The sequence below is a fragment of the Hakea prostrata genome, chromosome 7 (assembly GCF_041222555.1).
Source record: "Hakea prostrata isolate BN-2017 chromosome 7, UWA_Hpros_2, whole genome shotgun sequence".
NCBI classification, from domain to species: Eukaryota; Viridiplantae; Streptophyta; class Magnoliopsida; order Proteales; family Proteaceae; genus Hakea; species Hakea prostrata.
Genome location: NC_142606.1, coordinates 62,304,690 through 62,326,950, shown reverse-complemented (window position 1 = coordinate 62,326,950; position 22,261 = coordinate 62,304,690). Strand labels below are relative to the sequence as shown.

At 40.2% G+C, this 22,261-nt stretch overlaps 1 protein-coding gene across 1 annotated transcript; it reads left to right on the top strand.

Annotated features, from left to right (window-relative positions):
* Positions 1-1,644: 1,644 nt before the first annotated feature.
* RH20 (DEA(D/H)-box RNA helicase family protein) lies at positions 1,645-21,714 on the top strand. Its single transcript, XM_089161842.1, has 10 exons — positions 1,645-1,904; positions 1,997-2,274; positions 11,114-11,293; positions 11,387-11,548; positions 11,719-11,873; positions 17,743-17,835; positions 17,941-18,026; positions 18,115-18,341; positions 20,668-20,901; positions 21,246-21,714. The coding sequence occupies exons 1-10, from the start codon at positions 1,849-1,851 to the stop codon at positions 21,299-21,301; spliced, it is 1,527 nt and encodes a 508-aa protein (XP_089017968.1). The 5' UTR covers positions 1,645-1,848; the 3' UTR covers positions 21,302-21,714.
* The last annotated feature ends 547 nt before the right edge of the window (positions 21,715-22,261 follow it).

Genomic DNA, 22,261 nt, shown 5'->3' with positions numbered 1-22,261 from the left:
AAAATTAGAACTTCAAAATTTTCGATTAATTCCCCATCTTATCAGGCTATCAGTCACGCAAGTCAAGAGAAGCTTCTCTCTTCAAGCTTATCCCACACACTCAACCCTTTCTTCTCTCTTCAAACTTCACTATGATTTTAAACGGATAAACGAAGAGAAACATTGAGAGACCACCGGCAATTTAGGGTTTCAATCTGGCAACTAGCATCAATGTTTGAGAGAATTCTAGAGCAACTCAAGAAGGCGAAGGTCTCTACACGGAAGAGCGAAGAAGGTCTCTGCAGGGAAGAGTGAAAAATAATTTGTATCAAGGCATACTACTGTGTTGAAAGTTGAAACTCTTGCTTCATCTCTGTTCCTCCTTGACGGTTGGATTTTTTTGTTTTTTTGAATTGCAGAGGTTGCAAACGGAAGAGTATCTAGAATGTTAGCCAATATATCGCTTGTTCGCCGGAAAAGCAGCCAGTTCTGCATTCTCGAGTTTTTGGCCGTCCGTTTCGGTTCGCCGTCTACCGAAACAGCTGAAATTCGACAAAATTTCATGGATAAGTTGCACCTTGGTTGGGCCTCAAGTTGGTGTAGGGACCACGCAGTTTCCCGATGGATCTTCTCCTAATCTCTAATCATTAGAAGAAGGAAATGCTATTTTTTTGGAAGCATAGCTTAGCTTATATTCCTAAGAGCTAGATCGTTGGAGCTGTAATTCTGTACCCACATGGGTGTAGATGAGAATATATCTTCACCTTTCATGGGGCATAATAACCATAGAGACTACAAATGTAGGGTCGATACACTATGAAAGATGGAGTTATGTTGCCACCTACACCATTGCATGGGTAGAGAATCTGTATTAGTATAGTTATTAGTTAGAGTTTCCACTAGGGGTGTACATGTAAATGGATCGGATTCGGCTCCGATACATTAGTATCGGAATCTAAATTCAATAAGCAAAACAACTTTTCAAATCTGATATGATATCCAGTTAAAAATTTTCAAAAGGTATTCAAATTTGAGTCCTATATTTTATTAGATATCCAATAATAATTCGATACAATAAAATATTCGATTATTAATTGTTGATTGTTGATTGTCTTTTATTTTTTATTCTTGTATTTCTAATTCTAACATCCAAATTTTTTATCGATTATCGGTTTTTTAATTCAATTACTTGTCATTTTTAGAAAAAAGTGTTTAATATTTTACTCTAATCAAATAATTTTTTATCCTGATATTTATGTGATTACATAAACAACTATCTAAATCCGAATCTAGTTGTTTATCATGTGGATACATTTTAGGTTTGAATTCCCTTAAACAAATACCAATGCGAATTTGAATGCAAATTTCAGCTATCCATTATAGATCTAATTAGGGGTAAAAGGGTCATTTTATAGGGATGAGAGTGAGAGTTTTCACAAATTTTCCTATCGAATCTGAAATATAAGGTGCAAGTGGGCCAAACATTTTTATTTTTGGGTAATCTGGGCCAGCTTATGACACTTTACTACATATACAACATTTTTTTTTTTTTTTAATCTTTTTCTTTCAAAGAAAGGTGGCTTATTATAAATAATTTAATGGCTGATTTAAAATGATTTAATTTTGATTTACTTTTCCTCATTTTGTTTCCTTGGCAACCAAACAGAGACTTGATTTTACAGTCTAGGTTGTTCTTCATTCTCTCTCTTCGACGCAGGGCAGGCGAAAAAAGGAAACGGAGAAGAGGCGAAAGAGCGAGAAAACCAAGAGAACTTCTCTACTGCGCTATTGCTGCTGAGAGCTCCAACTGCTCATTTACTTCTCTCAGTCTCTCCCCTTCAACTGTGAAGCTCGAAGAAAGGGAAAAATATGAGCCGCTACGATAGTCGGTCCGGCGACCCTGGTTCCTACCGTGACCGGAGAAGGTAACGCCTTTCTCTATGGAAGAATAACTATAACATACTATATCTTCCCTATATGCTTCTCTGGAATTGATCATGCTTTGCAACATTCTCAGCGATTCTGGTTTCGGAGGAGGTGGAGCTCTTGCTTATGGAAGCGGTGGAAGTCGGTCGTCGTCGTCGAGCAAGAGGGAATACGATGGTTCTGACTCCCCTAGAAAGCTGGACTTGGATGGTCTCCCTCATTTTGAGAAGAATTTCTATATCGAGTCTCCTTCTGTGGCGGCTATGACCGAGAGTGAAGTCGAAGCCTACCGAGAGCGGCGGCAGATAACTGTCGAAGGAAAAGACGTCCCAAAACCAGTTAGGGAGTTTCGCGATGCTGCGTTTCCAGGTAATTATTCATTTAGGCTTTAATCCCATTATTTTTTTTCCCTTGGAAGTTGATCTCAAGGTCATTGAGTTTCTAGAGCTTCCACTGCTATGTATTAATAATTTAATTTAGCTATTAATACCGTGCTGCATTCGAGTGGCATGCTTTTAGTTAGCATTGTTGTATTGATAACAACTCGAACTCTTAACTGTAAGTTTATGTCAGTGATAAAGGAGCTTGAGATATTTTTGCTTTATATCTTTCCCATTTATTTCTATGTTTGTATTGTGGAAAATCGATATTTGGCATTACTTTTATTTGTTTCAAGCCGCTGCCCAATGTATAATAAAGCATTTCAACCAACGTTATATATAAATTAATTGTATTTAGCATTTAGGGGACAAAGAGTGATGTAGGAGAAACCTAGAAACTAGGGGACCTACAAAGTGAGCTATTAGACTCTTAGAATTAAACACCTATTCTTGACAGATAGTAAAGAATGGAATTAACCACCACTTGAAATCTGATTAATCATGCATGTAAAATAGCTAAAGTAGAGAAATAAACACAATAAGTCTTATTGGTAAGCACAACTAAACAAGAATCAATAGGGAAACAAGGGGATGGGGATCTTGGCACCATAACACTAAATTGAATGCAAGGGTATTAAGAAACTTAAAGAAAAATAGAGCTGTCCTAATCAATATCAGATTTCTAACAAGGAATTCAACAATTAACAATGTAAAGGGAGTCTTGGAAAGTTTTTGTTTTAAACAAAACTACTGCCAAAGAATAAATGAGAAATATTTTGGGAGAGATAATGTTACCTGCTGATCTTGGCTGCAAAACAGAGGTTAGAAAACATCTAGGAATAGAAATAAGAGAAAGAAAAATATTTTGAAGTAGTGGTGAATCCTAGGAAAGGAGAAAAAAATATTTTGAAGTAAAAGCGTATCCTAGGAAAGAGAGTAGGTGATAAGAGAGAGGGAGAGAAAGAAAAGAAACAAAGAGAAGCGAATGGAAACTAACAAAAGACAACTAGACTGCCATATATGGGAAAGAGGGAAGAAAAAAAAATATTTTTTTTTCTGCAAGAAAAACAGAACCGTGGGGTTTGGGGAAGAAGAAGAAGAAGATTTCTAGGAAAGAAACTAGGTCTATTTGAGAAAAAGAGTAGATCTTTGTAGAGGAGAGCAAGGGGAATTTTTCTAGTGGGAAACAAGGGTGAAAGGAGGAGAGAGAGATTACCTAGAGAGAGGGGAAAGTGCTGGTTCCGCCAGGGGAGGGGAGGGAGAGGGAGAGAGAAAAAAAAGCAACGTGAGCTCTTTTTTTTTTCAAATTCTTTCATTCATTGCCTCCAAAAACGAATTTCATGCAAGATTTAAATAAAAAAAATTGATCCTTCACAACCCTACATGTTTAGTTTCCAAAATAACCCCAACTTAAGTTGTATATATAACCCAAACTCAAAATAATTCAAAATTGGGCCAAAATAGACTCTAGGCCCAGCCCATAATTAATAACTTCAATCTGTCATTTGTTTCCATGTGGCATTTAACCCACTCGGTTATTTCTTGCACCTGGAAAAGTGAATTACTTTCCTTTGAAGGCATGTTGGAAAAACAGGTGATCTCTACTTTCCACGCCTGCCCATCATAAACAGCAATTAGGCTGAACCTGGATGTTTTTTCTAATTAAATTCTCATGGTTGGGAGTGCATCCTAAGACATATCCAAGCCACAAAAAGGCCTAGAAATGTCGTTTGCAAATCAAACTACTACCCACCACTTGACCTTCCAGTTTCTTATTCTGATGGTCTCCCTGGCTAACTTGGTAGTAAACACTCCTGTGACATTTTTCTTTCCAAACAACCATTTCCCTTGACTTTCTTATTAGTCTCCCTTGCCTCCACGCCTCTGAGATTCCCTGATTGCCCTGTACAAGCTCCCTGCTCTCCATCTCCGAGGAACTTCTTCAGTTCTTCACCAGTTCCAACGTTTGGGACCCTGCATAATATCTCATCCTGCTACAGCATCTCTGTATGAGTACCCCTTTTGGATGCCAGTTATCTAGCTACATGTGGGTACCCTTCTCATAACCAATTGGATGTTGGAATAGAGGTTCTGCCTTGTCCCTATGCTTCAGCACTTTCCTCCAAACCCAAGAAAATTTTTGGCCTTGCTTGACAGTTAGATTGAATCTTGTTTAAAGTATCTACCATATATTCTGTGTACCCAGATACCATCTCTTTTTTGAAGCAATCTATGGGACCTGTTACAGTACCTGCCATATTCATATTTTCGGTATGGCGAATCCCTAATCCTCAAGACAGAAATTGCCTCTTCCTCCCCAATGACGGACCAATAAAGAAAGTTTGAATACATCAACTCAAGTTTCGTGATCACATTACGTGACAGTGCAAAAATCCCTGAACAACATATGTAGCTGCCCTGAAGAATCAAGGATAGAAGTCGGGGCATTTCCGCATAAAACAAGAACCTTGCTTTTCAACCTTCAAGGTTGCTCTCCACCTTTGTTTGTAATAGGCACACAATCACCAATAGAAAGCCTTCCTGGAATAAAAAAGCGACGGTTGGTAGAGGAAGAAAAGAGAATTGTTTTGGGAGGGTTGCTACTGCAGTTAGGTACAAGACAAAGCGTTTTATCGTTAGGAAAAGTTGTGTTGGGGCATAAGCCAAGCCATCCAGCATCTTTGTGGCAGAAGAACTGCTGGTCAAGGTGGTGTTGCTATTTGCAGGAAACCCGGAACTTAGAAATCCGTCATGGCTAAGGCTAATGATGCAAATCTGTTCTACACTCTATCTCCATAACACAACCTAAAACAGCATAATGACACACTAGGTAGATGCCCCGATAAAGAAAGGGGTTCTAGTCTTTCTTTTCCATTTTCTGCTTTTGTCATTGAGATTTTTCTTGCAATCTAAGACTTGTTTTGGAGAATTCATAGCTCCAGAATGAGAAATCCATTACAACAAAGATCTGTTGTGTTCCAGACACACTAGGCAGAGGCTAAGAAAAGGAAGAAAGAATGAATTCTGTCTACATCGCAAGCATCAATGGCATTCACCTCTCTTTGTGAAATTGGTGAGTTCAACTCTTAACAGAAGCAACAAGGGTAGTGGCGATGCTGCTATTTGCAGGAAACCTTCCTTTCCTTTGATCCATGATTTTGAAGAAAATGTGTAAGTCTAGTCTCAAACATTTGCAATTTATAATGCTACCCACAAGGTAAAGGCACCATGTTCTCCAAAACTCAGTAAACCCAGGACAAAAGCTCTCCAAGAACAAACGCAAAGAGGTTGACTGTGAGAGTGTGAGGAGGTGGAGGTAGAGCAAATGGGTGGGCCGTTGGGGTGGGTATGATTATTTCCTTCTTAGAAGATCAAAGGTCAACCAAAGCAGCTCCTGCTGGGCCCAAACTGGACTCAGTCAGTCCACCAGGTCTTCTGGAAAGGCGAAAACAGGCCAAAACACTGTTCACATGAATGAGTGTCAGAGCCTTTTTTGGGCTGTAGTGAGGATACTATAAGAAGATATCTTGGGGGCATAGTTTGCATATCGAGCTGACAGACTTTGGACTTCTAATTGGGACCACCTGTGCTAACTGAAAGGCATCGCAGTAGGGACCACCTGGAGATTAGAAGCAACCTTGAATGGTGAAGATCTCTCGTTTGTTTCCACTTTTATTTGTTCATATAGTTCCTACTTTTAAGTGCTGAGCATCAATTTTATTCTCAGCAGAGCTGCTTTTAATTCTATCTTCTATGTAGCTTGAAGAGCAAGTACCACATCTCCATAGGTATGTAAGGCTGTAATTTTGATTGAAGCTTTTGCTTTGAGTTCTCTTATTGTCTTGTCCATGTGAGTGTTAAGAACAGTTAAGGGACCCTGCTACTGACTGCTGGATCTTAAAGGCTGAAGGAGCCTTTCTGAGAGGGTTAAATACCCCTCCGTTGCTTCTCCTTTTTGAATCTTGCTGTGACTGTTCCTGTGTTGCTACTGCTATTGAGGACCATTAAACTGAGATTACTTCCTTCCAAAGTTACTGTTAAGGCACTGCTGATCCTCTAATTTGATTCTGGTCACTGACTGAGAATTGGACTGCTAAGACTTTTTCCTTCCCCCCTCTCCATCTCACTAACCCTGCTGAGTTATTGTCCTTCCACTAATCTTACCTTCACCATTCCACCCATCCACCACCGCAGTCCTTCATTTAAACAGATCCTTTCTATTCTGAGTTGACCTGCTCAACTGGAGGTCCAACTGTTGCAATCACTTCAAATTTGCAGCATTGCATCGGTTATCAGGTCCCCAACTTGCTCCAAGTCTGGAGCCAGTTGGATTAGCTTGCTTGTTTGGTCTGCAGCACTTACTTTCTGTTTTTTTTAACTACCTTCTAATTTGGGCTCATCCCCGTAACTCCCAGTTTGGCCATGGAGTTCAAGTGAAACTTGCAGTAGTGTTTCACCACATACAAGCTGCATTGAAGCACATCCTTATCATAAATTTGGCGACTGGTTTGGCTTAAACATAAATTACTAATGGTCTGTCCTCCTATTTTCTGTTTGTGGGTTATTTGGGGCTAAGTTATCCTTAATCTTAGCTCTACATTAGGCCAGGTGGGGAGGTGGAGATGGCAAGTGGCAGTTGTTAAAGGGTGACACTGGAAATTTATTCAGCTTGGGATAAGCGTAAATTGATTGGAAATCCAGATTGTAACTTTTATGTGATGAGGCTGCCAAGACATCCTTATGCCAAATGTTGGGAACCTCATATGTAATTTACTTAATACTTGACATGCAATGCTTACTATCCTGTTCTGATTGTGTTAGAAGTAGAAGCACTCCAAAGGAGACCCATGGAGGCCTAGAGAAGAGGAGCAGTGGCGTGAGGTCTGGTACTGTTGTGATTTCAGTCATTCAACAGGAGAGACCAAGGACTTCAAGACTTATCGGCCTAGCAATCTCTTGACAATTGTTTTGATGTCCCAAGCACTTTAACCATGCCTTTTCTTTTGGGAACTCTAATTATTCAATTTTCTTTGAAACTAGTTGCTCCTCTACCTGTTCTATTGATCAGAAGCATTAAGCAATCCAACCAATACCTTAAGGTCTACAGTCAACAATGGTCATGGATCAGCTTGCTCAAATTGGGGTTCCCGAGGTAGTAGTCCTTTGTAGGAAACCAAACCCTGGCAATGTTGCTAGGAGGCTCTATACCTCTTATTTGTTCTTGTTTCTTTTGTCTTTTTCTCTGGATTCTAAGTTTACCCCATTCAGGTTCACCATCCCTTGTTGTATAAAACTTTCGTAATAAATTCAGCAAATTCTCAAGCCTATATATGCCATTAGATGTAGCAATGGACCATTTCAATTGTTTTCATATCCCGTCAAAACTGCTCTCAACCCTAGGACTCCATTCCATATCATTGTTAGAAATTCTCTACCTAACATAGCTTAATTAGTAAAGAGTTGTATTCATGTCAATCCATGTAAATGTGATCTTAGTTTTGTGTCATGTTGGATTCATAGGCAACACCTAGTCATCCTTGCCCTTCGTTGGTTCTAAGCGTCCGGGGGTTGCCTTTGTTCTCTCCGCGCCCCTCAGACGCCTTCTTGCCTTGGTGCTTGACAACTGTGGTTGGACTATCTTAGATTCTTGACATGTGTGACTTCTTTTAGGTGAATTAGAATAGTTTTTCTTTACAGAATGACAAGAAAGAAATTAACTTGCTGCCTAACGTACAGAATTACATATAAATCAATAAACCAAGCGACAACATTCGTTGATGCTTAGGAATAATAATTGAACAATCAACCTTTTAATAAGTGTGTGTGTGTGTGTGTGTTTTTTTGGGGGGGGGGGGGGGTTAGTTTCTACGGTTAAAAATTTATTATGTCAAATCTAATTGCAGCTTAAGTATCCTCAACCAAGGTTCCAATTATCGGTATCAGTACCATATCTTAAGGTTGATTTTAAGAGAGAGCATATCTGAGATACCTATTCTACTCTACAAGTATGGATGGGAATGTTCTAGTCTATAATGGATATGTGAGTGTTAGGGCAGCCTATGGCTGAGGGACAGCATTTGCTGTAGGGGTCATTGGCACCATTGTAACCAGGTTTATCTAGCTTATTGTTCTTGTTTCTTCATTTCAATAATTAGATATTATCAGTTTTCCAATTAGATTCGCGGGTTCCAATCAAATCATATCGGAGATACATATTCTACTCTACAAGTACGCATGGTAATGTTCAAGTCTATACACACAAAAATGTGCTTATTGACGAGAGGAAAAGAAAAGAAAATAGAAATAAGCAATCAGCCGAGTTTTACCTATATCTGTCGTTCATGGCAAAAAGTGTGATTGAACCCATAATTTAACTCTTTGATCAAGTTCTTTTGAAACATTTTTTTTTTTCTGTGAAATCTCCTCCTATCTTAATCTCAAAAACAGTTGTCTGATGGTCACATGGGCCTTTAATGGCTGTAACAATGGGTATCAGTTGTTGACTGTGTTGTACATATCATATTTATTCTCTGCTGGTACATAACAGAACTCTTATGCAACCTCTAGCAGATATATTGTAAGTGTTGGTACATGTCAATTTGTGTCGTGCTGGCTTATACATTGTGATACCGATTGAGACATTCTATTTTCTGAAAAATGGGCATGTGTCGGTATATATTGTATTCATATTGATCAATACTGGTATATATCGGTCCCTATTGTTTCATATCATATTTGTTAATATTTTAAACCATATCATCAGCCCTAACATGACCATGTTATTAGTCATTATATCATGTCAATTTTCTCAGCCCTAACACTGTAATTTCACGTTGTCTATATAGTGGGTTGGAGATTGCCACCCCAATATTCTTAACTATGTCACCCCAGATATTTCAATCTCTGGACCATCAATGTAGGGTTACACTGGCTGGATGACACCCAAAAACTGACACAGTTGGGTGTGAGGCGTGCCACTGCCACCTAGTATGATTTTGGGGAGGTCCTTTGATGATTTATAAAGTACTCTGAGGTTTTTAAGTGAAACTTCAACTAGGGTGGTTATGGAGAGCCTTCTCCATACCCCCTCCCTACCTATCTTACCATCAATGTAGGGTTACGCTGGCTGGATGACACCCAAAAACCGACACAGTTGGGTGTGAGGCTGCCACGTATTATGATTTTGGGGAGGTCCTTTGATGAATTATAAAGTACTTTGAGGTTTTTAAATGAAACTTCAGCTAGAGTGGTATGGATGGCCTTCTCCAAACGTATCTTGGTTATCATGTGAATTGAACCAGGATCTAGGGTTTAATTGATGGATTCAAGCCCTAGGTCTAGTTCCACTGTCAGGATCCTCTTCAAGTGATTCAGCAGTCTTCTAGGGTTTATAATACCAGGTGGGGATATTGGGCTGGATTTTTTTTTTTTTTGGGGGGGGGGGGGTTCTAGGGTTGGGAGTGGGACAGGGTTAGGTTTGGCTAGGGTTTTGAATTCCAATATTAATCCTTTTGTCATTTTATTTTCAGAAAGGAATTCAAAGTCTACGGTTTTGAAAATTAGGGTTTCTAAGATTTGAACTGGGGGAGCGTGAGTCCGAGCGTGAGTTCTTTCAATGTAAGGCTATAAATATAGCCCCATACTTGTAAACAAGAAGTTTTGATGATTTATAAATTTGATTGAAGGAGATATCCAGTTGAGTTGTGGGTTTCCAATGGAGGAAACATGTGGCAGTATTGAGCATTCTAATTCTCTGCAAATCTCAGCCGTCTCTCTTCCACATCAAGTAAACATTTCCCACCCTTGCCCCTAGCCTCCCTTTTCTTCCCCCTCCCATCGCCCCCATCTTTTTGATTTTCTTGAATTTTTGAACTTTTTTAGAGACCCAAAATTCAAGATCAGATCTACCCCAATCTAACCGTTAGATCTGTCTCAACCTTTAGGAACCCATCTCCGCAACCCTAGCAACCTTAGATCCTAGCTTGACCCCTTTCTAACCATCTAATTCAAGATATAATTACTCTCTTAAATTTTCGTACTTCCGAAAACCCTGAAAACAAGAACCTTCGTATCTTTTAATTTAGCAACCTCACCATACTTGGGGAATCATATCCCTTTATTATTACCTACATTCTCTCGAAGTTTCAATCCATTCTAACACCTACAGACCCCAGTTTATCTTCTCAAGGAATTTATCCCATATCTCCCATGGGATGGGCTATGTATCTTCAAGATCCTAAATATCATCTTAGAGCATATCACATTTGCCACAAAGCATTATCCTAACCCTTTCTCCCTAATATATCATTCGCTCACAACCTATATCACAGAGGATCCCATATTCCCTAAACCCTTAACCCTGAAACCCTAAACAGCACTTATATCCCTAAACCAAAGGGGTTAAGGAACCCTAGTTTACTGCTGAATTCAACTCAATTGATCCTGAAAAGTGTCCCTCAATTTGGGGGTTACATCATTTGGTCAGTTTGCAACAATGGAACTAAAATGAGAAGATTTCAAGAAAATTAACGATAGATGCCTAAATGAATGATGAAGCTTCAAAGCCAAGAGACACCAGCTTATATGGTGCTGCCTCCATGGTCAAACGTGATTTTTGTGACATTTAGTTTTAAAGATGTCAGTGTTTTTATGGACAATGCAATAATTTGCTTTTTCTCCATTGGGGTTTAGCGTCTGTATACTTTCAACAGAAACCATAAGATTCTTATTTCCTTTGCTTGGCTTCTCTTGGAGATGATTTTGATTACTTAAGGGTAGAAGGTTTTTCATGGAAGATGCTAATTGTTTATCTACGTCTTTGATTGTAGAATATGTTATGCAGGAAGTTGTCAAAGCTGGTTTTGTTGAACCTACCCCTATTCAAGCTCAAGGATGGCCAATGGCATTAAAGGGTCGTGATCTTATTGGAATTGCAGAAACAGGATCCGGAAAGACTCTTGCTTATCTACTTCCTGCTATTGTTCATGTTAATGCACAACCATTTTTAGGTAAAATTGTTGGTTGCATACCTTGAGTATGGGAGTTTTATGAATTTTATCTTTGATCATCATATCTACATGCTCTTACACCCATATTTTCAGCTCCTGGAGATGGTCCCATTGTTTTAGTTTTAGCTCCGACACGTGAACTTGCTGTTCAGATACAACAAGAAGCCACCAAGTTTGGATCATCATCAAAGATTAAGAATACCTGTATTTATGGAGGTGTTCCAAAGGGACCTCAAGTCCGTGATCTGCAAAAAGGTAGGGTATGATTAAGTGATTACTTTGCTGATATCATTGTGATTCTCGCGGATGCTGGTGGGGGGATCCATATTAGTGTTGAAATTGTTATTGCTTGATACTCGTTGTGGTTCTAATAAATTTTGCTGGGAGTACATTTTGCTAATTTGTTTTCTTTTTTTCTGTTTTAGGTGTTGAAATTGTTATTGCTACCCCTGGGAGACTGATTGATATGTTAGAGTCCCATCACACCAACTTGCGAAGGGTTACTTACCTTGTTTTGGATGAGGCAGATCGTATGCTAGATATGGGTTTTGACCCTCAGATAAGGAAAATTGTTTCTCAGGTCTGCTTTCTTCTTGTTTTTCCTTCTACACCAAATTTTGTGTGAAAAATATACCTTTACAATTTTATTTATCGAAATTCTTAAGGTTTCGTTTTATTGACATAGTATGTCGTGCCCCCCCCCCCCCCGGGCCTCTTTTCTAGTAAACAACATTGGGGTTGGGGGGTTGTAGTTTGTTTGTGTGGAGATATAGGTAAATACTATGAAGCTAAAGAATATAGAATAGCAAAGTTAATCCTAGTGAAGTATATACCAAACTAGACCTACAACAAGAAATGGTGTTCCAAACAGTCTTGGCCCTATATACTTTTGTGTGTTACAACCTCATTAATTCATCTGGGGTCCCTTTCGAGTTGGGGGATTCAAACATGATAATTGTGTGGCTTCATAGTCATCTACATGTTACTTGGGAGCTAGGTTGTCAAGGTGGCAAGGCAACCAAAGCAATTGGGGCTCTGCCTAGGCGATTAGGTAGCAATAAGGAGACCAAAGCGGTTGGGTAAATTTTTTTCAATACTACTACTTTTAAACTTCTTTTCAATATAACTACTTTCTATAATAAGCTAAACAAACATTCAATAGTCATGTTCATCCAAAAAAGAAAGCATTCAAGAATCATAATTATAAAAAATTATCCAAAAAAAAACACAAACATAAATCATCTCATTGACCATCATAACAATGACTATGTACTAATAGGGCCAACACGATAAATTAATAGATCTCATTATTCTGATTTCCAAAGTCATTGTCCATTTAATGATTCATGGATTCTTAATGTTGAGTATGGCTCATGCCTCATGTACAAAATGTAAAAAAAGCAGCTGCTTTAGCGTCTAAGCGGTAATAAGGCGCACAAGGCCATAAAAGTGGTAGTGGTTAGGCGAAAAAGCGGCAAAAAAAGCCCGTCAATAAGCAGTTAAAAAACCAACTTGCCGCCCAGGCGGATGCTTTGACAACACTGCTTGGGAGTCATTTATAAACTAAAATTTTCAAAAGAAAAATGACTATCAGATGACATGATTGATTCGGTAAGCTAGAAATGATTTAATTGAGCAATTGTTGTCTGGATACATGCTGTTGGAGTCCATATCTGCAAGAAACTTGTCAGCAATCATGTGTTTCACAACTTTAAATGTAGTCATTTCCATCTTCCATATTTTTTCCTTGAACCAAGGAATCAATAGTTTTGCTGGGTGAACTGTGATTCTATCTTTTATTATTAACTAATTTCAGATTCCAATGACTTTCCATTTATGACCCTTGTGAAGAATTTGAGGGGAGCCATTTAATGGCATGTTGGATTTCTAGTACTCCATAATGTGTAGATCTGTTTATTGGAGGACCATGATGATTGTGATAGGACCCTAGGAGGTAGCCACGTGGATGGGGTGGTGGGGTGGGGTGGGGAGAGAGAGTTAGGGGTGATTAAGGGGATTATAATTTTTTTTTTTGGGGGGGGGGGGTTGAGAAGAGAGGGGATGGGGTATTTTGTAGTGGGAGTTAGGGCAGCCTTTGGCTGAGGGCACCGTGAGGTGTGAGGGTGACTGGCGCCATTAAATTTTTGTGTAATTCTTGAGTTTTGTATTGAATTTCATAGTGGATTTGAAAGTTCTTATCAACTGGTATCGGAGCAGCCACGATTCCAGGGAGGCAAGATGCCTTTATCTCTGTTTACCAGAGAAGAGAGTGTGCAGAATTGGTTAATGGAAGTTGAGATCTTCTATCGAGGACAACAGATCAAGAAGGAGCAATGGTTGGCAGTGGCTCTCCATTACCTAGAAGGAGAAGCACTAGAGTGGCTCTACTGGAACGAATGGCCGGTGTTGGACTGGTTGAGTTTCAAGAAGGCCTTGTAGAATGATTTTGGTATCGGGGGGGGGGACAGGTTTGGGTCCAAGATTGGATACTTACTGAAATGTAACTGCGATCATGTTCAATGAGATGGAATTGCAGGATAAGCAGAATAATGCTGGAAAAATGACGAAAAGTGCGCTGGAGGCTGTTGCTGGGAGGTACTGATTGGCTGCAAGCAGTGCTCGTCGTCGAACTTGGAGAAGAAAGAGGAGAAGCTCGATTTTGAACCACTACTGTTCTGGAGTACAGGCGAGCGCTGATGCCGGCAAATCAAATGTTGTCGAGGGGGAGGTGAATCGAGTAGGCTTGGGGATTGATGTTGGAAGATTTCACCGGCCGCTAGGATTTCTTCTCACTGCAGTTGGAGAAGACGATGCCAAAGAGTTTTGTGTGTTCGTTTAAAAGACCCCAACCTGGTTCAACTAGACGACTCAACCCATAGGAGCCAAGGGTTAACCAATGTGGACCCAAACATCAAGCCCAAGCACTGGCATGGGCCAGAAAGTCACTGCGGTTGGGCCATCTAGAAGGCCCAATTCTACTTGCGCTGCAAGCCCATTTCTGTCTACCCATTCTGGCCTTTTGATCTAGGTTCAAATTCAGATAAAATACATTCTGAATGGCCCCCAGGGGGCTCAACCCATTTTGTATTGACCCAAAAGCGTGGTTCAACCAAACCAACAGTCTTAACGGACCGTCGTCTTCAACCTACAACTATTGAGCAGGCGTGGCAACGACAAGCCCTACCTGCCTAGTTTTCCAGAGGCAGCAAGTGCCGAACGTGGCGTGGAAGGAGGTCGCATCAGTCACGATGGTGGCGGTTCTGCATCTCTGGCGAAAACAAACCCCATATTCCTTCTTCTTCCTTCACCACCATGAGCAGTGCTGCAATCCAGAGGCTGCAAGAGTTGAGGGCAGTATAGCATGGGTGGTTTCAGTGATGCGAATGACAGCAGTGGTGTGGCATCTCTGCTACGGAGAAGACCCCGGTGGATCTGATCGTGATGGCGATGTTCTGATGGTTAGCAGTTCAGTCAGATTAGATAGATCTTGGAATGAAATTTTTTGTTACCGAACACAGGAATGGGATCTTCCAGGAAGGGAGATACCGCAAGGCATTCGCCGTCAAGCGCACGCAAGTAAGAAGACCAACTTATATTCCTTCCTGCAAAAGTTGCCCCCTGACTATAGAAACAGGTGGGAATCTGTTTGATACAAGCTCTTTCTAGAGAATGAGGAGCAGCTATGCAGATATTTCCAGCAGCAACCTGAGAAGACCACGTGTTCTGTTTCAGCAATTTCTGAAACTCCTTAAATTTGTTCCATTGGTAGATTTGTTGGCTGTGGAAGGATTCAAGAAGGTCATGCCATCGGCTTTTGGGAAGAAACCCATAACTATTATTCGTTGGAACCAAAGAGCAGTCGTGTGCGGAACTATGCAGGAGATTACTATGTTTTGTTGGGTGACTAGTTGAGTTGAAGTCCGATGGTGAGTATGCAGCTGACCTTAGTAAGAGTTATGACTGCAGTACAGCTTATAGGCTCAGTGAGGCTTTATTCAACAGTACAATTGAAGCTCTTGTTAACGAGTATAATGACCTCTTCACTGGACAATTGACGAGTCACAGGAAACGTTTTGAGTCTCTGCTGCTTGTGGTTGAAGAGGGTACTGAGAAGGACATCCCTGAGGCTTTGGTGATGAGAGTAAAGCATATATCATTGCAAGCCAACTGAGTGATGCTATTGGATACCAGATGTGTCTCTGGAAAGGGGCCTACCTGCACACCTTGCTGAGGAAGGCGGGCAAACACGAAACCAAACCAAAACCACGAGACAAGGAAAAAGGGCAGGAAGATAGGGACCCAGGAGGAGCGCATGGAAGAAGAAGGGGAATAAAGGGGCGGAGAGAGGAAGGAGAGGGGAGTAGGTGAGAGGCAACCGGCGACCCAGAGGTGAGGGAGGCGCACCAAAACCAGGAACTGAACTGAGGAGAACAAGTGGGAAGCACAGTTGGTTCAATCCTGATGAAATCAGGAACGCCAAGGGATGTCAAACCAGAAAAAGGAAGTGAGGCCACCAAAGGCCGACGGACAGAAGGAGCGAAACCAGCAGAACGAAGAAACAGGATGTTTAAACCTCTATTAAAACCAAGCTGGATATTGGTCCATAAAACAAAGATAGGTGTGACCCTACAAGATGGGGTTATTTTAATTATCGTTCGTGGTACTTTCCAGGCGGGTTTTGTTTTATTACCAGGAAGACTCTCCAATGATTTGATAGTGGATTGGAATTTGGAAAGATGGTTTATAGAATGGAGAAAAGCACCCCCACACCAAAAAAAAAAAAAAAAAAAACCAATCCTCCCAACTGGAAAAAAGCCCCCCACCGGGGGGGGGCTTTATCTTGTATTATGAGTTATGACTTGAGTTTGCTATTTGATATTCTGTTTTGTGTGTGAGCTTTTTTTCCCTCTCTTATTTTGGTTTTGATGTTGTATTCTCTGTTCCTCAGAAATTATTGTTACATTATGTGCCATAAAATCAGTTATTCATAAATGGCAGGGGATTCTGCTCTGCTCTATAACAAACTACGTGTATTATTACTATGTTGCTCTCTTGTTTATTCCCCGTTAATGTTTTAGCAGTCCCCAATTTTACTGAAATGCATTGATTACACATCCTGTTGCCTTCTCAGCAGTTTCTGTTTGACATCCTTTTGTCTATCCCACAAATGATGAATGTGGTTACTCCAGGTCATTCTCAGTTATGAGTCTGAAACAATTCTGACTTCCACTCCTACCTTATGTTGCATTTCTGCTTTCACCAGGTTGTGTTAGTCTTCGATTCTAAAATCAATCCATTTGTCTAACTAGGCATCTCTTTTTTGTATATCAAAGCCCAAAATTATATAATTAATAAATGTGTGAGTTCATGTTCAAAATATTTTATCCTCACACCCTCATCTTCAGCAAAGGGCCATGAACTGTATGTTTATCCTTGTGTGAACCCTAATGACAGATACACATTTGCTCTTGTGGGAAGTTTCTAATTCTGAAAAGTTTGCATCTTTGTGAACATAAGATACTTGAAACAAATTTTTAAGAATAATCTCAAAGAACCTCCAGATTTCCTTTATACTGTTAAGTCATTGTCGTCCTGGCTTTTGTGTAACTTAGCTAAACCCATGCAGAGATCTTTCATATTGTTCCTTAACTTTATATCAGTTGCCATAATAATTTGCCTTTTCGGTGGTCGGTCTTCTAGACATCTCGTTTTATGGATTGTGGTATTCTTGCTTCGTTTTGAAGAATTATCTTCTGGAGCTTTACATTGTGTTTATAAACGTTAACCCTCAATTTCTGGTTTCTGACTATCTACCTTGTTCTCTGAGATAATGTTGCATGAGATTGGGTAGGAGTCAACGAGTCCACCTTTCCCCCATCACTTGTCAATCTGTGTCAAATGGGCATTGTATGGATAGACAATGCTAAATGTGCCAAAAGGTTGTGTAATGTTTCGTAAGAAACAGGGATGATTTTTTTTTCAGCAACATCCATGCGTCCAACTTTTGAATGTGTGTCGGGCATATACTGCCTCACCTATCCACATATTGTGACCACACTGGGGCATCAAGTATCTGTGTTGATACCACTTTCCTTTCCTCTTTTCATAAGGAAATTGCTTAGTTTTTATAATCTTGTAACTGGTTGAGTGCCTTAATCAACCAATATGCTCTTCTCATTTCAGTTTCTCTATTGGAACAAAGTTAAAAAAAGTCCCTTAATATTGTGCCTATGGTAGTAGAGCCCAAATTAAGAGATTCCTCATAATGAAATGGTATTTACTTCTATTGTTTAGAGATTTGGGAATATTGTTTTTCAAATGCTTTGCTGGATGGTGTTTTCATTTCAGATTCTCAGCTTGAGGGAATGGTTTGTACAATAGCGAGTCCATAAACCTAGGAAGTTTAGTCTTGAAAATCCTACTCATTCTCTGAGAAACTCTTTATGCAGATACGCCCAGACCGCCAAACTTTATACTGGAGTGCTACATGGCCCAAGGAGGTTGAACAGCTTGCGAGGCAGTTCTTGTATAATCCGTACAAGGTTAGATACATTGACAAGCTTTTAGTGTCATAGATCTTTGACTTTTTGGGCACCTTATCTCATGGCTTTTGTTAATACGCATTTAATTGGTTTTATTTGGCATAGGTGATTATTGGTTCACCTGAATTAAAAGCTAACCATGCGATTCGCCAGCATGTGGATATCGTTTCAGAGAATCAGAAATATAACAAGTAGGCAGTAGGTTATTCACACCAGTTGTAACACATTGGTGCATGCATGGGATTGGATGCACTAATTTTAATTTGGTTGATGATTTAGGTTGGTGAAACTTCTAGATGACATCATGGATGGTAGCAGGATCCTGATATTCATGGATACCAAGAAAGGTTGTGACCAGATCACTAGGCAGCTCCGAATGGATGGTTGGCCTGCCCTTTCAATCCATGGAGATAAGAGTCAAGCAGAGAGAGATTGGGTACTGTCAGAGTTCAAAGCTGGCAAGAGCCCCATAATGACTGCAACAGATGTGGCAGCACGTGGTTTAGGTATGTATATTGCTTGCGTGGACTAATGGTAACTGTGTTCTTCAAGCAGCTTGAGGACACCTATTTGACCTGATATATCAATGTGTATAGGCATGGAATCTGTATTAGGCTTGGATCATACGTTCATTAGTCTTCTAGGAACAAAGCAAAAATGTAGGTTTAAGCTTTGACATTGTTATGTTCATAATTTGCTTAGTCTGCACATTTAGTTGTGGCAATGACAGCAATTTGGGCCCTTCAGTGTTTAGGAAATTATTTGGATTGGCCAGTTGTCAATTTTCAACCCTAAAATCTTTCTTATTACATTCCCATGTTTGCCCATACGGCCACTCAGTAGTTTGTGCACCCTCCATGAAATTCTCAATGCTTTATTTTTGCAGTCAGAAAATCTGTAGGCTGAAACCTAACATGTGAGCAGGGTTCTATGGGGCTACTTGTCCCACACAATTGCGGCCCCATCCAACCAGCCATGTGACAGGTATTTTGTGCAAACCAGGTAAGAGCACGGTCTGCACGGTTGAGAGATCCTCTATTTATCAGTCATAAATATCAAATGCATATAGTTGTTGTAGGTCGCACAAATTCATATGCTTTGAACTATGTTTTAATGTTGTTAACTTGTTTCAGTGTCCAACATGGCCATAGTGTGTGCACTGCAGACCCAAAAGGCTTGACAAACACCAATGTGTTCATATATCTTTGTCAGGATTATAATCTTTGGGGATAACTGCCTAGGTCTAATTTATATGTCCTTTCCATTACCTTGTGGATGTGAACCAGAATTCACCACCTGGCTGAAACCCTGGAGTTGCCCCCAAGGCCACTCCAAAGTGGCGCACCAAGGGCTGGCCTAGCTCTCGTAGAGGGGTATTTTGGTCAAATTCAGCCCTAAATAATTGCTGGATTTAATTTTCAATTTCTCCCCCCCCCCCCCCAAAGAGTCTTGATTAGGTAGAAGTCGTGTTTAAGTTAAAGATGAGTTCTTGAGGCTTTTGGAGTCGTCTTTAATGATGGACTCTTACAAGTCCTTATTTACAAGAAGAGTTTCTTTATTATTGTTAGAGCCTTAAGAGTCTTAAGAGGAATCTATTTTCAAGGAGATCCCAATTGATGTTGGAGTCTTTTATTTGGATGGTTGAAATTAATTGTAAGGGAGATCCTAATCTACAAAGAAATTCTACTTAGGTTGGAGTCTTAGTAGGCTATAAAAGCATAGTCTGATTGTATTCCTTAAGTCTGATTATTTTAAAAGATTAAGGATCATGGTTCCTTGTTGAGGGGGCCACGGTTGAGTCAAGGATTGAGATTCTTCTTCAAATATGAGCACCTATCTTCTGTCTAGCACTCTTATTCCAGTCTCCATCTTCTTCAGGAGCACACAGTAAGTAGTCTCCAAGTAAGTGCGGCAGACCCCAAATCCCTTCCCTTACCTCCCAACCCCATCGCACCTCTCCCCCAGCCCCACCCTTGCCTGCAGATCGCACCCCCCCCTCATGGCTGCACCCCTGGAAGCAGCTCCCCCTGCCCCCTGCAATCCTCCCTAGCCGCTCCCCCCACCCCTCCTCTACCCTGCTGATACTTCTTTCCCTCTCTTTTCTTCATTGCAGCCCTCCCCTCCCCTGTTTCAGCTTGCTGCAGATCTTTGGGGGGAAAAAAAGAAGAAGATAATTCAAGATTGCCCAAGATCTTTTTCCTTTCAGAGATCCAACCTGTAGCCTTTCCAAGAGTCATTCCTAAACCCTCCAAACCCCAACAACAGGCTTCCTTTTCGCTTCCCAACTTGCCTAGTGTAAGTTTGGATATCATTATTATCAAATAAATCATCCCATCTTGGGTTTTGATGAAACCCTAATTTTTCCCCTTTCTTAAAGATATCTAGGTTTGGTTAATTGAGTTTTCCCTTGGTAATTTTAGGATCATCCTTAGTACCTTAAACCATCCCATTAGTTTTTGAAGATCACTTGCTGGAAGATTCTGGGCAAACCCTAAATTTTAGGGAACCTTTCAAGAAACCTTAATCCTAAAATTGGGTTTTCCATCAGACGTGCACATGTTCTCCTTTGGGATGCAAAGTGTTGCTGTGCCACCCCCTACTCACTTGACCTTTCTCATACTGTCTTCCTCAATGAAAAAATAACGGAAGTATTTGGCATGCATGTTAGAAAAGCATGTCATTTTTTGACGTACAGAACATCACATAGCAATATAATTGTTTACTTTTGGCCGTAGCTATATTCATACTCTGTTCATGGTGCATGGGTGGTATTTTGTTAAATAGGCATTATCAATCCTCATCTCATTTTCACATTCCTGGTTGTGATGACAGATGTGAAGGATGTGAAATTTGTGATAAACTATGATTTTCCGGGGTCCCTAGAAGATTATGTCCATCGTATTGGTCGAACAGGCAGAGCTGGGGCAAAGGGAACAGCGTATACATTCTTCACTGCTGCAAATGCTAGATTTGCCAAGGAACTTATTAAAATCCTTGAGGAAGCTGGGCAGAAAGTCAGTCCTGAACTAGCTGCAATGGGGCGTGGAGCGCCACCTCCTCCATCAGGTATTGCTTTTCCTTCATACAACTGTTTTTATGTACGTATGTATGTATGTATGCTTGCTGTATTCTGCTAAACCATCTGTACATAATCTCCTCCCAACAAAGTTTACCTCTCCTTTGGGCATGAATTGTTGATATGGTGTTTTACCCCAAAAACAAATGAAATATATATATATAATTGTTGATATGGTGGACTACATTCTGACTGGTGAGCATGCCATGTCGTCTTATAGTCAATGTAGTGTGTCTCATCTTTCTTACGCGTAGGTTTTTGTTTCCTTGCATTGATATTTTACTGATTGTTGATGTTAATGTTTTTTCCTGTTTCTGCTTCTATAACCAAACAGGTCATGGGGGATTCCGTGATCGTGGGAGAGGTTTTGGTGGCCGCCCATGGAGTTGATTGGTGTGGGTTATGGATGGCCAGCTACGTATGGATTGCAAAACAGATCGATCCCTACAACCATCTGGGGCTTGTATTTTGAGATTTGCTGATTGATGGTTGGACCCTTGAATCTTGCGGTTACTTAATTGCAGTACCTGGGATGTCTTCTTATTGGAGCTTAAATGTCACCATTAGCTGAGCTGTAGGCTTTAATGTATGGCAATTTGTAAGATAGAATTACTCCACTAAGGAAAAAGAAAAAGAAAGCAACCTCAATTCTTCTCTCTTTTTCTGCTCTGGCTCTGGTTTCCACCACTGCCTCTCTGTGTTCTTCACTGATTGAATTAGATTCTTCAGCTTACTTATTGTTACTTCCATCCAAGGGTTTATTCAACTGATGGTTGTGCTGCCATGTTCTGCAAAACCCTCTTGAGATTGTGTTTGTTTGTTGTTCATTACTTTTTGCACCCCATATACTGCTAGGTAGCATTCTCTTTCTAATAATTTTAGGTGATGATGATACAGTGTGGAGTGTAAAATACTGATATAAGTCCATGTTGGAAGGTGGTATTCAGCCAGAGATGAAGAGGAAGCTATATGACTTAAGGAGTTAGTTTTATCATTAAGATCTAGGAATCTAGGCACAGGAAGTTAAAAAGGCAACTCTTTGTCAGTTCTAACTGTAGGGCTATCAATGAAGCAAAACTTGTACGTTTAGTAGGATTTGCTCCAAAGCTAGAAAGAAATATACCCGCTTAGGCAACAACTGTGGTAAACAATTTTGTAACCTCATAACCCCAATGTTAAAAAAATATAACTGTTCCAAGGATTAACGAAGCTAAGCTGTTCAAAACATAGGACGATTTCCAAGTACTTTGTTCTTCAATTGTGTCTTTTTTTTTTTTTTTTTTTTTGGTAATCGTTCTTCAATTGTGTCTTGGAGCTTCTAAGTATGGTTTAAAGTATCTCATAATACAA